At 43.8% G+C, this 15,899-nt stretch overlaps 1 protein-coding gene across 2 annotated transcripts in view; it reads right to left on the reverse strand.

Moving 5' to 3' along the window:
- Positions 1 to 15,899, reverse strand: part of Tbk1 (TANK binding kinase 1) — a 41,157-nt gene that overhangs the window by 7,429 nt on the left and 17,829 nt on the right. For both annotated transcript variants that reach the window (XM_036169956.1, XM_036169957.1), the window contains exons 7-13: positions 15,676 to 15,786; positions 13,381 to 13,560; positions 10,875 to 11,071; positions 9,484 to 9,542; positions 9,065 to 9,156; positions 6,031 to 6,132; positions 4,518 to 4,596 (exon numbers count right to left, since the gene is read on the reverse strand). In XM_036169956.1, the coding sequence (XP_036025849.1) occupies positions 4,518 to 4,596; positions 6,031 to 6,132; positions 9,065 to 9,156; positions 9,484 to 9,542; positions 10,875 to 11,071; positions 13,381 to 13,560; positions 15,676 to 15,786 (820 nt within the window). The remainder of the gene's footprint in view (positions 1 to 4,517; positions 4,597 to 6,030; positions 6,133 to 9,064; positions 9,157 to 9,483; positions 9,543 to 10,874; positions 11,072 to 13,380; positions 13,561 to 15,675; positions 15,787 to 15,899) is intronic.

Genomic DNA, 15,899 nt, shown 5'->3' on the forward strand with positions numbered 1-15,899 from the left:
ATCTCACTCTGTAGCCCAGGCTGGCCTCGAACTCACAGAGATCCGCCTGGCTCTGCCTCCCGAGAGCTGGGATTAAAGGTGAGCGCCACCACTGCCAGGCCGCTTTCAATGTTTTATCCCAGCAATAGAAATCCTAACAAGACAACCACCCAAACCCGGGGAATGGAGCCACTCACATGCGGAGTTGGTCTTCCAGTTTGATTAATTTAGAAAACCTGTTATAGGCATGTGCACAGGCCAACCGGAGCTAGATAGAACCTCTCATTGAGATTTGCTCCACAGGTGAGTCTATGTTTTGTCAAGGTGTCAATAAAAGCAAACCTCACAACCACCATGCCCAGGTTATGGGGTGCATTGGAGGCCAAATTCAAGGTCTCAAGCTTGCCAATCAAACACCCTGCTCTATTCCCAGCCCTCCTCACTTCATTTTACATTCTGAGATGGGTCTGAGTTGCCCAGGCTGACGTTGAATTCTCTTTGTGGCCCAGGTAGGCCTTGAACTTGTAATCTTCCTGCCTCTGCCTCCAGAGGAGACCCCAGGCCAAGCCCCGCCTTCCCTTCTATGTATATTACAGTCTCAGTGAGATAGCCGATAATGACCTTGATTCTCACATCTGTCCTGGCGGGAGGTCTGTGTGTTTCTGATCCCACTGGCACTAACATCATAAACTCCAAAGCAGGTACAAGAGAAAGCCGACTTGGGAAAAGGCAGAGGCAAAGGAACTAACTCTGTAGGAATCTCACCCCATGCTCACACTGTTACCTGCTTGCCCATTTTCCTTTTCCAAACCAAGGCTCACCAGAACTCTACAGAGGCCAGACAATGGATGCAAGAGGCCAGAAAGAAGAGGGAGCATGTGGGTGGCTGAGTCATGGATGTATTGCAGAAGTCAGGCCTGGGGCAGGTAAATGGCTCAGTGGTTAAGAACACTTGTTGCTCTTGCAGAGAACTCGAGATGGGTTTCCAGCACTCATATGGCAGCTCACCTGTACCTCCAGTCCCAAGGGATCCCTCGTCTGGTCTCTAAGCATGCAGGCAAATTACCCATACACATACATAAAAAAAAACAAAAAAACAAAAACAAAAAAAAAAACAAAAAGCGTGTTTACTGCTGTGCAGAGGACCCAAGTTTCATTTCCAACATCCACATCAGGTAGCTTAAAACCATCTGTAACTCCAGCTGTTGGGGACCTGACATCTGCTTCTGGCCTCCACAGGCACCTGCACACACATTGTAAACACACCTACTCAACCACAAACATATAAAATAAGTTTTCCCCCTTTAAAAAACAAACAAGAGGGGCTGGAGAGATGGCTCAGTACTTACGAGCACTGGCTGTTCTTCCAGAGGACCTGGGTTCAATTCCCAGCACCCACATGGCAGCTCACAACTGTCTGTAACTCCAGTTCCAGGGGATCTGACACCTTCACACATATGCACATAAAATAAAGTTAAATAAATTATAAAAAACAAACAAATAAGAGTCAGGCCTGTTAAAAGCTATATATTATGATAGAAAAAGAGTCTCTGGGCAGTGGTGGTGCACATCTTTAATCCCAGCACTCGGGAGGCAGAGGCAGGCTGATCTCTCAGTTTGAGGCCAGCCTGGTCTACAGAGTGAGTTCTAAGCCATCCAGGGCTAAACAGAGAAACCCTGTATTGAAAAACCAAACAAACAAACCAAAAGAGAAGGGGGGGCAGTATGGCTGACAGATAGGATCCCAGGCGAGCCCCTTATACGTACCTCCCCACCACCTCTTCCTTTCCGGTAATTCAAGCTTGGGATGCAGGAAGGGAGAATGGGCTCTAGTGAGGGTACTTCATTGACAACATCTGCCCCTGTGGTGATCCTCCCCTCCTCCATGCATCCCAGAGTTCACCGTCCCTGATCACAGCTTCTCAGAACTCCGGCTCCCAGGCCAGCCCAGAGCTGGTCTTCACAGGGAATTCCTGAAGAAGGCTGTCTTTGGGGAACCTCGGGGACACCTTTATCTGCAGGGTAACGTTGGCACAAAGAAGCCCATTGGTTTCCCCCACAGCTAAGCAGAGAAAGGGGTTCCGGAGTCGGCAGAGCCAGGGCCAACCTGAGGAGCGGCCTTGCTCTCTCTAGGATGAGCCAGTACCTGCCTCCCTGTCCCTCCCCATCCTATGCCATGAAGCCTGGATGTGTGAATTGTGACTCGTTTAGAAGCAATGTTCTTTCTGGTTCCCCAGAGTGTCCCAGAGTAGTGTGAGGGTGCAGCACGAATCTTAAGAGGTCTTAATAAAAACAAACCTTGGACCAAGTATTGGGGTGAATGCTGGAAGATCAGAGAAGCAGAACAAGCCACAGCTTCCTCACCTGGCCAACTTCTCAGCTGATCTTGTTTCCTCAGATTGGAAGCCTCTGAGTCCTCATCCAAATGAATCTCAGCTGAACTGCTTCTTGAAAGCCTGAAAGCTTAACCAGCTAGAAGCTTCTAGTTTCTGGTCTTTACACCTTATATACCTTTCTGCTTTCTGCCTTCACTCCCTGGGATTAAAGGTGTGAGTCACCATGCTTGGCTGTATCCTTGAACACACAGAGATCCAGGTAGTTCTCTGCCTCTGGAATGCTAGGATTAAAGGCATGTGCTACCACTGCCTATCCTCTATGTTTAATATTGTGACTGTTCTGTTCTCTGACCGCAGATAAGTTTATTAACGTGCACACTATTTCAAGGAACACAATACCACCCCATGAGGGAATGGTCATGGGCACAAAGATAATTCTTCCTTATCTCTCTATCCCATAAGCCACATTATCAAGATTATTTTACGGTGTCAGATGTGGTGGTACATGCTGAAGCAGGAGGATTCTGAGTTTGAGGTCAACCTGGGCTGCATACCCTACCTCACAAACAACAGCCTGCCCCACTCCCAGAGACAGGTAAACATCTATACTCCCCAACTTCTTTAGCAGAAACCAAATAAGTGGGTAGTTTCCGCAACCTACAGGGTGGTTTCAGAGATGAGGTCGACTCACAGCTCCTTCGTTTCTTGGTTTGGCCTGGTCCTGGTCCACAACTTTCATAGTCATCATCACGAAAAACCCCTCAGTCATCCTGAGGAAAAGCCTAAGAATTCAGATTGTACCGACCACTTAAGAGTTGGTGCGCTGGCTGCTTTTATGTCATCTTGACACAAGCTAAAGTCATCTGAGAGGAGGAAACCTCGATTAAGAAAATGCCTCGCCGGGCGGTGGTGGTGCACGCCTTTGATCCCAGCACTTCGGGAGGCAGAGGCAGGTGAATCTCTGTGAGTTCGAGGCCAGCCTGGTCTACAGAGCAAGTTCCAGGAAAGGCGCAAAGCTACACAGAGAAACCCTGTCTTGAAAAAACAAAAACAAAAACAAAAAGCCTTACTTTTCTTAATTAAGGGGACTGGAGAGATGGCTCAGAGGTTAAGAACACTGACTGCTCTTCCAGAGATCCTGAGTTCAATTCCCAGCACCCATATGGTGGCTCACAACCATCTGTAATGAGATGTGATGCCCTCTTCTGGCCTGCAATATCATTTGAAGTGTATAAATAAGTAAAGTGACAGTTTTATTCATGGGACAGAGACTTGTAACATGTGATGCGTTCTGACATTTTCATCCTCTTTAAAATGCGGCCAACTTGAAGGCACTAAACTATAAGCATTACTCCTCCATGACTCATCCTTTGGGAAACTGTGGGAGAAAACCACGAAGGCAGGGACACCCGTGCACACACACACAGAGCACACACACAGATGCACATAACCTGAAAATAATCTGTCCTTTTGAAAGGCCTTATGGAGCCCATCAGTAGTGTCTGGGTGAAGGGCAACCCGGGAGCAGGTAATCAGTTCCCACAGAACATAACTGTGTGGACTTCTGCATGAAGAAGAAATCCATCCCGACATCTATTTTGTGTTCTGCAATCCTGTGTCCTTACTGCCTTTCTAGTTACAGAAATAACCCACTGCCTGAGGACTCCAAATGCTTTCCTTTTTAAAGAGATCTGATGTTTCTGGATTGCAGTTATTTCTAAGCAGTTTAAGCACTGATACTTGACTGCATGTGGAAAAACCATACTATGAATGTCCATTATTACACAACAGCATTAAGGATTAAAACAAAGGAAAAAAATGCAGAAAATGTGGGGTGGGAAGACAGGAAGCATTTGGAAATAGTACAAAGAACTGAATGGCAGAGAAATAGTGTGTATACATATCTAAGAATATGTGTAGAATAAGAAAAACTGTATATTATATATATATACATACATACACATATATACATACATACATACACACACACACACACACACACACACACACACACATATATATATAGCTAAGAATATATATAGAATTACGCCCCTCCCCTCCCACACAGTCTCTAGAAACACAAGAAGGAACTCTTTTCTCCACAGAAACACCACTCTTCTCAGGAAGCCCACACTAACTCTCTCACCAGCAGAGGATCAGGCTGCGGCTTGCCCGTAACTGTCGTACTTTGCCAATACTTACTCTCAACAGTTTGGTGTGTATGTCTGAAATTTCACCCAACTCTGCTGCTTCTAGGTTGATTTTCATCAACTTTTCATATCTGTATGAAAACACATCACCAGAAAATGAATGAGTGTAACATATACAGGTTTCTAGAGGTAGTTTATGAAGTGGATTTATTATTATAGTCATTTAATAAAAAATTTACTCAAGGTCTCTGTGCCGAGAGATTCTGAGAAACCTTTGCTGCCTTCCTAAAGAAGGCGTTTCCCACAGAGATGCTCATCTGGGGTTTTTGTTTGACGTGACTCAAACAGGTGCCAGTGGTCCACGGTGGTCAGAGAACAGTTAGTGGAAAATTCTGTGAGCATTTCCCCTATTTTAAGTGCCATGCCATTCTGAGCCAGACGAAGAAGTCACCGGGCAGTTACTCCTTCCGGCCCAGGACAGAGCGCATTGTGTATGCTCTCACCCCAGAGTTCCTCAGTTGTGACCTAGTCACAAGAAGAAGTGTCAAGAGATAGTAGGGCTTCAGTAGCATGCTTTGACTGCATCTGGATTTCTGCTGGGACTCTGGGAATGCATGCACTGAGAATCAGTCCATATTTACTTCCATTATACATATGCAGATTAGGATGGAATAGAGAAGGAATTTCCAATCACATTATACCAGGATAATGGTGAAACTACCAGATTTTAGAATTAGATATGTGTATATAAATGTGTTCTTCAGTTATACATACTGACTGCATTTATTATATTTACCCTGCAGTATAAATAGTGTATTCTGAAAGGCCATTTAAATTATCATTGTTACAAAATACATTCTCAGATAGAAGAATAGGAATAAATTAAAAATCACTGCGAAATTTCTGTAGCTTTTTTAACTTATTAACATTTTGTATGTATGCATGCCACAGCACGCATATGGAGGTCAGACTGTGGAGCTGGTTGTCTCCTTTAGCCTTATGTGGGTTCTGGAGACGGTACTCAGGTCACCACACTTGGGCAGTAAGCACCTTTACCCACTCAATATCTCAGTGCCCCTCCCCACCAAAAGTTGTTCCTAAAATTTCAAAAATACTACCAAGAGGCTATTTCAGCTTCTTACTCTCTGAGTTGATGGAGGTTTTATATTTCCTGTTCAGCTCTGCCTCCCAAGATAGGGAAGAGATGGTCCTACCTCCCACTGCCTCGCCACTCAGAAAAGATGGGGGGAAATGCCATCAAAATGGTGATGCTAATTCCTAATAAGAAAGAAACCTGATGTTTCCCCTGTTGAGACAGAGCAGCCACTGATCCATGGCTGCTCCACGAACCAAACACTGGGCACACCGTGCCCCGCCGTGCTGGAGATAATGAAGACAGAACTCAGTCCCTGCTGGGACGGTGTCACCGGGCACACCGTGCCCTGCTGTGCTGGAGATAATGAAGACAGTCCCGGCTAGGATGGGGTCACCGGGCACACCGTGCCCCACCATGCCGGAGATAATGAAGACAGAACTCAGTCCCGGCTGGGACGGGGTCTACTCACACTTTCACAGTCTTCTCAATGTTCCTGATGCAGAAATCCAACGTGATGACGACTTCTGTCTTCTTGTGAACGGTCTCATTGTAGTCATCTCTCACCAGCTCACTGAAAACAGTGCTCTCCCATTAGTTAAGTTCTGTTTTTGGACTACCACTAAGTATACTGAAATTCTACTTCAAACATATTTCATAAATTTTAAATGCCAAATCACATTTTTAAGGTACCATTAAAAGCACATCTGTGTCAGATAGTACTCTAGCCAGCCTGTTAACCTCTTGTAATAGGCTTAATTAAAAAAAAGAAAAAAGAAAAAAAAAAGAAAGAAAAGGCATTTGTATGACTCTTCCACATCTGGGCATTTATACTTCGCAGACTGTCACTGGTTAGGTTAAATTTTAGAGATTAGGTTAAAGTTTAGAAACCAAGGCATTAAAATTAAAGATCAAAAACTAAGCTATAAACATACAAACAAGTTGTGTACCGTTTATGTTATTAGAATTAATTTTCTACTCAGAGCACACATGTGATCTCTGAAGAGGGTACTACTGCGAATAACACCTACTGGCAGGCTTCTGGACGACAACAGCGATCAGCAAACAAGGCCTAAGGTCTGGTTTTATGGCCTATCATCACTTTGGACAAAGAAGATATCATGTGGCCATGAAGTCTGACTACTGAGGACCCTTTCAAAGAAAATTTGACGCTGTAGCTACACGAAAAACGTTTTGGTTTTTTTTTTTTTTTTTTAAACTTAAACCATAATAAATAAAACTAACAAAAACCATTAAACCACTGACCAGTGACAGAAAAACAGGGGAAAAAAATGCTGTTTGTATTTGGCACAATTAGATTTCTTCTAGACATGCCAAGAACCAGTTTTGCCACTTAGGCCATCCCAGTGCTAAGTAAGCCATCCTGGAGCTAAGGTACCTTGGCACTAACCAAGCCATCCCAGTTAACAAAGGCATCCTGGCACTAAGGCATCCCAGAGTTAACTAAGGCATCCCAGAGCTAACTAAGGTATCCCAGAGCTAACGAAGGCATCCCAGAGCTAACGAAGGCATCCCAGAGCTAACTAAGGCATCCCAGAGCTAACTAAGGCATCCCAGCACTAAGCCATCTCCAGCACAAAGCTTCTTAGTGGAGGCAGAAAACCAGGTTTAGGGAGCTATGGGGCTGGAGAGATGGCTCAGAGGTTAAGAACACTGACTGTTCTTCCAGAGGTCCTGAGTTCAATTCCCAGCAACCACATGGTGGCTCACAACCATCTGTAATGAGATCTGGTGCCCTCTTCTGGCCTGCAGGTATACATGCAGGCAGAACACTGTATACATAATAAATCAATAAATCTTAAAAAAAAGAAAAAGAAAGGGAGGCTATAACATGCTCAAAGTCGCCCCCAGCACAAGGTTGTGCACTTCGTTGATACAACACTAGTCACAGGGAAGAAACCTAGAACATTAAGGGCCTGCTGAAGTAGCAAAATGCCTGTGGTCCCAGCTCTTGGGAGGTGGAGGCAGGAAGATCATGAATATGAGACTAGTCTGGGCTACGTAGTGAGCCCCTGGCTAAAAAAACCAAGAGCCAGGAATAAGAATGATACAGAGCACATACGTGTCTGTGTGAGAATGAATGGGTGTGAGCATGCATGGGCTGTCACAAACATTAGGTCCCCAGCAACTGCAGTGAGGTGAGCCAGGAAAGCATTCCCTGGTGTCCCTTGTCACCAAGTCACACTGCACATCTGCAGAACGCAGAGTCAACCACTGATGAGTACAGAAACAGCACAGTTCTCAAGGAGATCCATGTTCTCTTACAGACAGCACGATGACCTTCATGAACCACAGAAGGTTAAAGAGAGACCTGGATCATACACATCTTTGTATGTGTGTGTGTGTGTATGTGTGTGTGTGTGCGTGTGATGACCTTTATGAACCATAGAAGGTCAAAAAAAGACCCCATCAGTGTGTGTGTGTGTATGTGTGTGTGTGTGTGTGTGTGTGTGTGTGCACACGCGTGCTGGGGTGTGTGGTAGGGTGGAAGCCAGTGGTCAACCAGTGTCTCTCCTCAAGGACCACCCACCTTTCTTTTTCAGAAGGGTCTTCCTCTGAGACCTGGGACTTGCCAATCAGGCTGGCTGGCCAGCAAGGCTGGGTGACCCACCCGTCTGCCTTCTCAGGGTGGGATCACCAGCCTGTGACACTGTGCCTCCACCTTCTTTGTTTAAAAAAAAAAGTGGGTCCGAAGGTTGAACTTGTCTTCATTTTTGCAAAGCGAGCACTTTCCACCTACATTGCATCCACAACCCAACACTTGTATTTTTTAAAGGAATTTTCTGTTTTAGAATAACTATAGTAAATGATTAGGAAAAGAAATGTGCAGACTCTCAAGTCCTGTCAAGATGAGTATGTACTTGAGGGTGTGTTTCCATACACACGCAGCATCTAAAACAGTCAAGTCTCTGGTGTATTCATGATTTATAAAGTTGGGGGGCAGCTGAGCTACTGGGCACAGGACTTGTGAGGTGATGAAATGGTCTAAACTCAGTAGAATGGTTGCATCGCTCTGTGCCACACTGGAAGCCCCTGACTTGTACATTTTAAATGCATGAATTATATAGTGTATAAATTATAGCCCAATAAGTAATTCTGTTAAAAAGGAGTGTGTGTAAAAAGATAGGAAATGGAGGAAGACTGTGCAGGCTTAAACCTAGAAAACAGACTGCTTTAATAGTGTCAATGTCAAAGTCAAAGTTGTCCAAGGGAGCTAATGAGTCCTGTCAGGGTCTCTGAAAGAGGACTGTGCACTTCACAGAGCTGGGTAGGTTTAAATCAGACTGTTCATCCCCATGTCTCACCAGGCTATTGAAGGGAATCAATAAAGATAATGCCGACTGAGTGGGAGGCAAATGTAGCGTAGCAAAATCAGGCTGTGCCCCTAACTGCCCGCAGTGGCAGAGGATCAGTGGTGCGTGAGGGCCCCTGGTCTGGTGAGGTCCGTGGGAAGCATGCTTTTCAGACTGCAGTCTCTTACTTACATCAACCACCGTATCCCCTTCCGCATTAATTCCTGATAGAGCAGCAAGGTACTGGCTATTCGGGAGGCATAACACACGACCCCCGTCACTGCCTGAGGGAAAGAAAGGTGGCGTTTGGTGCTGACAGTGGACAAGGCAAGAGAAACTTTCACACAAAAGCGGTCAGGCTTTCAGATCTGCATCAGGTAAATAAATGAGCGATGTCTAAAAGCTAGGCAGCTGTAACTGGAATAAATATTGCAATTCTCAACATTATGTAAACATCTTTTAACAGAGAGAATTTCCTCTCATTGAGTTCAAGAAAGGAAACTAGAATGTAAAACAATGTGGAATGGAGAATACTTTCAATAGGAAAACTCTGTCAGTCAGACAAAACCACGCTGATCACTTCCCTACTGAGTAATCGATTGCACACTAACCTTGGCCATGCTCGCGTCACTGTCTAGGTCATAGCGTGGATGAACTTTAGGGAGGGAGACTGAAATATGAACAGAGGAATGAGATTAGAACCAGAAGTGGAGGAAGCATTGTATTCTTTCTATGGCACGCAGAACGTCTCAAGTAAACACCCAGGAGACAGTCCTCCAAGTGCTTCCCCTAGCTTGAAAAGGAAGGCTGGGGTGAGGACTCGGTGCGTCAGAGAGCCAGAGTGCCACTGTGAAGCCTACATTCAGGTCCCGCACCCATGTCAAAAGCTGGGAGCAGCTGTTTGTGCCTGCGACCCCAGCACTGAGGGGTGGGGGCTCGCGGATCCCCAAAGTTTGCCGGATAAGGCAGAGTATACAGAGCGCGACAGCCAGCGTCCTCTTCTGACCTCGTCCATGTGGCAGGCACCTGCACACACACATGTGCATCACCTCCATACCAGCATGAGACAATGCTCCTGCCCCAACAGCCACCTCCAATGTTTGTAAAGAGTTTCATTCCTTCCTTTTATGTCTTAAAACTGAACAGTTTATGTGCATACATGCTATGGCATAACAGAGAAGCCAGAGAACATTATGGAGTTGGTTCTCCGTTTCACTTTCACATGGCCTCTGGGATTGAACTCAGGTGCCAGGCTTCCGGAATAAGCACCTTTACCCACTGAACAATCCTGCCAGCCCCATTTAAAAAAAAAAAAAAAAAAGATTTATGTATTCATTATGTATACAGTATTCTGCCTGCATGTATGCCCACAAGCCAGCAGAGGGCACCAGATCTCATTACAGATGGTTGTGAGCCACCATGTGGGTGCTGGGAATTGAACTCAGGACCTCTAGAAGAGCAGCCAGTGCTCTTAATTGCTGAGCCATCTCTCCAGCTTCAAGCCTCATGTTTTTTTGTTAAATATATTCTAATACAATAAGCTCCACACTTGTCTTTCAATCTAAATTCAATACTTAAGTCTCAAAATGGATGCAAAAATTCTGGGTAACTCTTTTCCCTACCAGTAGTACAAACAATTTAAAAAATTTCAAAGATGTAGATCTAATTTTTTTCTTAAATTCTAAAGAATGGCAGAATGTCCTACATATACTAGATAGAATAAATATCTGCTGGACTTGATGATAGGAATGTTATTTTGGGAATTATCAAAACACTAAAAGCAGTTACAGTAAAACATGACAAATTATAGCTTCACATCATGAAATACTGAAGTGAAAAAGAAGAAAATTATGAGGCTTTTCAATTTTGTAATCTTTATAAACTAAGTTATGAAATTTTAATATTTACTGAAAGTCTCATATTAAAATCAGAATCAACTCTATAAAAATGAGCAGCAGTCTTACAGTGACAGACATTTGTTTTGTTAATGGCCAGTACTTACTTTTTTCATAGATCAATCCTATGGTAGTTAGGGGTTCCCGGCTTACAACAAAAATTGGATTTTCCTCTGTGGTTTTAGGGAAATGCTGGGCTAGTCTTCCAAGTTCTAGAACTAGGCGCCGTCCTTCGTAGATCAGTTCTTGATTTGAAGAAACGATTTTGGTTTGCTTATAGACCAGTTCATGGAATACAGCAGCACTGTGGGGGAAGTTAAAGGGTGATACAATGCTGGGTGGAGTTAAAGGTAAAACTTAGATGTTGCACCAGCAACAACTCATCGGTATGTATTCTAAGACTTGAGCAGTTCTTATGGGGACCTCATATAACCTGACCCCATCACATATCTTTATGTTGAAGATCAAGTCACATAGATATGCAGCACCAAGAACAGCCCTGAAACACAAACTTGTGTTAAATACTCTAAGAAATTAGAAAAAGTAAATTCCCCTTCAACAGGTCCACAAGATCAAAGAAAGTTAGCGGTGTGACATGGCTTTGCCACAAGCTACTGTTGATTGTCTCAGGTTTGGATGCTATTTTAAGCTCAAGTGCATGTCCAGTAACAACGACATCAGTTGACTCAGGCTATAAAGAACCAAAATGTGACAAAAACAACCTAAGGTTACATTAGTATTGCTTCTTTATATTTTGTTTATTTTGTACTAGATCTATTTATTCGATTATTAATATCTAAATATTTTGTGTAAACTATGTTCTTTTTCTTTTCAGTTTCTGGTGCTTGTGGTTGAAGTCAGGGCCTCATGCACGCAGACATTCTCCAATGAGCTAGCACACCTCAATCCTCTTTTCATGAATCAAAAACAACAACAACAACAACAACAACAATACTTTTTTCTCTTCTATTTTAGATTTTTTTTATATGTGTATGGGTGTTCTGCCTACATGTATGTCTGTGCACCATAGGCATGTCTGATACAATGGCAGAGGCCAGATGAGGGCATTAAATCCCCTGGAATCAAGAGTTCTAGATAATTATGAGCCACTGTGTGGGTGTTGAAAATCAAACCTGGGTCCTCTTTAGTGCTCTTAACCACTGGGCCGAGTCTCCAAACCCCCTTTCACCAACCTCATGAGACAGCAAACTGTAATACGAATTCTGCACAGACTGAGGCACAAGGATTGAATCTGACTCTTTTTGGGGTGGGGGGGGAGGAAGAATGGGGGCTATTTTTTTTTTTTTTTTTTCGAGACAGGGTTTCTCTGTAGCTTTGGTGTCTGTCCTGGATCTCACTCTGTAGACCAGGCTGGCCTTGAACTCACAGAGATCCGCCTGGCTCTGCTTCCCAAGTGCTGGGATTAAAGGCGTGCGCCACCACTGCCGGCTGCGGTGGCTGTTCTTGGAGGCTGGGTTTCACTGTATAGCACTGGCTGGCCTGGAACTCTCTACATGGAGTAGGCTGGCTTTGAACTTGTGGTGATCCTCCTGCCCATATCTCCTAAACTGCACCAGCACAGTCAGCTTCTTCATTCTACTCTTTTTTTAAAATTTTTATTTTCCAGAGCTGAGGACCGAACCCAGGGCCTTGTGCTTGCCAGGCAAGCGCTCTACCACTGAGCTAAATCCCCAACCCCGTTCTATTCTTACAGAAGTGTGGAGAACTCGCGGGCAGATGCCTGGACTCTCCGCCCAGTCTCTCTCAATCATAGCACCTTGCAACATAGTAAACTGTCACCGCTAAATATATTTACTTGGATACACTCCATCTAATTGCTTCCCCAGTTTTACACTCAGGTGAATATTTAGTCGTATGTAGTCTTATTACATGTGGTTTTTTTTTTTTTTTAATTTATTATGTACACAGAGGAGGGCACCAGATCTCATTACAGATGGTTGTGAGCCACCATGTGGGTGCTGGGAATTGAACTCAGGGCCTCTGGAAGAGCAGTCGGTGCTCTTAACCACTGAGCCATCTCTCCAGTCATTTTTTTTTTTTTTTTAAATCACCGGTTATTTTTATTTATGCAAAACAAATGTTGACTATTTCTTCAGTATCCATAAAGTTTTCATGTTAATTATGTAAATAAATTTAGAAACTCCACTCTATTTAAAACTTGGGCTTTTTTGTTTTGTTTTGGAGACAGGGTCTCTCTGTAGACCAGGCTGAAGTTCCGCCAGCCTCTGCCTCCCCAGTGCTGGGTTAATGGCGTGCACCCCCACTGCCCCGCACTTTGGTTTTTAAAGAGGGTACACCTTCAGTAAAACAGCTCATTTTTACCAGTGCATGGCACTCGAAAGAAGTCATTGAATTAGCGGTGTCAAACTTGCAGTTTAAGTACAAAGTAACTTACCCATGTATTTAAGAAAATTAGTCCTTTTCACTTCCGATAAGTGATCAGGAATTTACTAAGTATTTAAATGAAGTTTTCCCAGCGAGACATGGCGCTGCCAGTGAAGGCAAGGCGTCTTTCCATTTGCTCTCCTGCCTGAGGAGATGTTTATTACATTACACAATGCAGAGATAGGAGAAGAACACAGAGGCACTTACGTATTATAGCTATGAATATAAATCTTGTGTGCCGTCATCTGCTGCAGGGAGAAAACGTGGATTATCATTCGGTGAAGTACATCACTAGTCTCTGCAAAGAACTGGTCAAAGCCCCAGCACTTCTCTTGATCAGCTTCAAGGATGTTTGCAAGGACTGGGGTAAGCAGTGTCTGAAGACCCCTAAAACAGTATTTACAAAGTTACCTGAGAGCCAAGTCAAAGGGTGGCTGAGTTAAGACTAACCCGCACAGGCTCCCTTATGCGAAGGCGTAGTCACGTGATGCTCTGGGCTTTCTATCCCTCCCTCCCGCCCTCATTCCTGACTGACACATACAGGAAGAACGGCTAACTTTTCTTTCTCAGTTCACTCTCTTTAGTAAGTAAGTGGTTTTCGTTGTTTCCTAGAGGTACTTAAAATCTTTGCCATTTAACACAAATAAAAATCACGAACAGCACCTTTTCAAGTCTAGTAATTTTGATGAAAGACTGCGATGCTGAAATCAGCTGCTGTGGATAAGGCTTGATTTACTCCAGAAATAAGCTGTCTGTCTGGAACTCAGACCAGGGCATCACTGACTCAGTAATATAAAAACTAACCTTAAGTGTAATATTTCCTAAATCAAACATAACACAACATGCTCTAACTGTAAAGTTCTGCTCACCAATACAACACATTTCTTTTGGCAAATCTAGTTACAGAACATGAGTTTACTTTCAGAAAATGTTTTTCAAAAAAGTAAAAAATGAAACAGGGTAGTATTGCTATTTTCCCCCCCCATGAGTTGGAAGGTGGGGTGGTTGAGACAAAGTCTCATTGTTTAATTCAGGATATCCTGAAACTCATTATATAGCCCAGGATGGCTTCAAACTCATGGTGATCTTTCTGCCTCTGCCTCCCAAATGCTGGGGTTGCAGACAGGAACTACCACCCGGCTTTTTTTTTTTTTTTTTAGTTAGCTTGGTTTTTTGTTTTGTTTTGTTTTGTTTTCTTTTCATTTTTGAGACAGGGTTTCTCTGTGTAGTTTTGGTGCCTGTCCTGGAACTAGCTCTGTAGACCAGGCTGGCCCTGAACTCACAGAGATCCGCCTGTCTCTGCCTCCCGAGTGCTGGGATTAAAGGCATGTGCCACCGCTATCTGGTCAGTTAGTTTTTTTTTTAGTCAGGGACTCACTGCTATGCAGCTCTGGCCATCCTAGAACTCTGTAGCCCAGGCTAGCCTTGAGCCTGTGGCGATCCCTCCTGCTCCTGCTTCCCGAGTGCTGGGCTTATAGGTATGTTCCCACAATGCCCAGCTACTTTCAATTTGACACTAAGCAATCCTTTCTTTGGGACAGTCTGACAATTAGAGTTCTGACTGCTAAATTAAGGAAGACCCTGTAGACATTTAAAATGTTGGAAAAGTACTAGAAATGTTAATTTTTCCTCTTTTTTCTTTTTCTTTTTGGTATTTTTTGAGAGCTACACTATGCAGCTCTGGCTGTTCTGGAACTCAGAGAGACCCTCCTGCCTCTACCTCCCAAGTGCTGGGATTAAAGGTGTGTGCCACTATGTCCAGCCTAGAAATACTTATTTTTTATTCTTTGAATAACCTGAATACTTTTTTTTTTTTTTTAAATAAGGAGAACATTAAACTTGGTAGTGTTTTTTTTCTTTGTTATTGTTTTTCCTGTTTTGGTTTTTGAGACAGGGTTTCTCTGTGTAGCCTTGGCTGTCCTGGATCTCACTCTGTAAACCAGGCTGGCCTCGAACTCACAGAGATCCGCTTGCCTCTGCCTCCTGAGTGCTGGGATTAAAGATGTGCACCACACCTCCAGGAGAAACTTACTCCTAGTTACACCACTATTTGTGGTCCATCAGTATGAAAGTCAGCATAAAGTCCTTAGGATGAGTCCTACATTTGAAAGAATTTCAGGACAAATGAGAACCAATCTTAAGAACACATGGCTGTAACCTCAGGAAAGAATCCCTAAAGCTCAGAATGTTTACATCACCCCAAATGCAAAAAAATCACATGGTTCAAAATAAAATTACACTAAAAAGCCAGTAGTGGGGATCCATGCCTGTTATCCCTGCATGTGGGATGTAGAGGCAGGAGGATTATCAGTCTGGGCTACATACTGAGTTCAAAGCTAGCCTGGGACACATAACAGGACCCTGCCTCAAAATACAAACTGACAGAAATAACAAAGCCAGCCTGAAAATATGCTCAGATATTTGAACATGTTTATGATTTTTAGGCTATAAGGAGATTAAACACAAATGTCCAAAGTCACAAGTTGGGCGGGCTCCACTTACCGAGAAAGACTACAAGAAACCGGCATGTCTCCGCTCCAGTCAATTGGTCCATTCTCTGCCTTCTGTACCCCAGATATCGCTCCAGAAGGCTTCCCAGTGATTATTTTATACCTAGGAGGACAGCAGAAGAAGACGAGCAGGTCATTACTGCATGGCCGAGCAATGGACTCTGCAGAAGTATTTCCTCAGATGCACCTATAATCTACCAGAGTAAACTTTGTGAT

This window comes from Onychomys torridus, chromosome 20, assembly GCF_903995425.1.
Source record: "Onychomys torridus chromosome 20, mOncTor1.1, whole genome shotgun sequence".
NCBI classification, from domain to species: domain Eukaryota; kingdom Metazoa; phylum Chordata; class Mammalia; order Rodentia; family Cricetidae; genus Onychomys; species Onychomys torridus.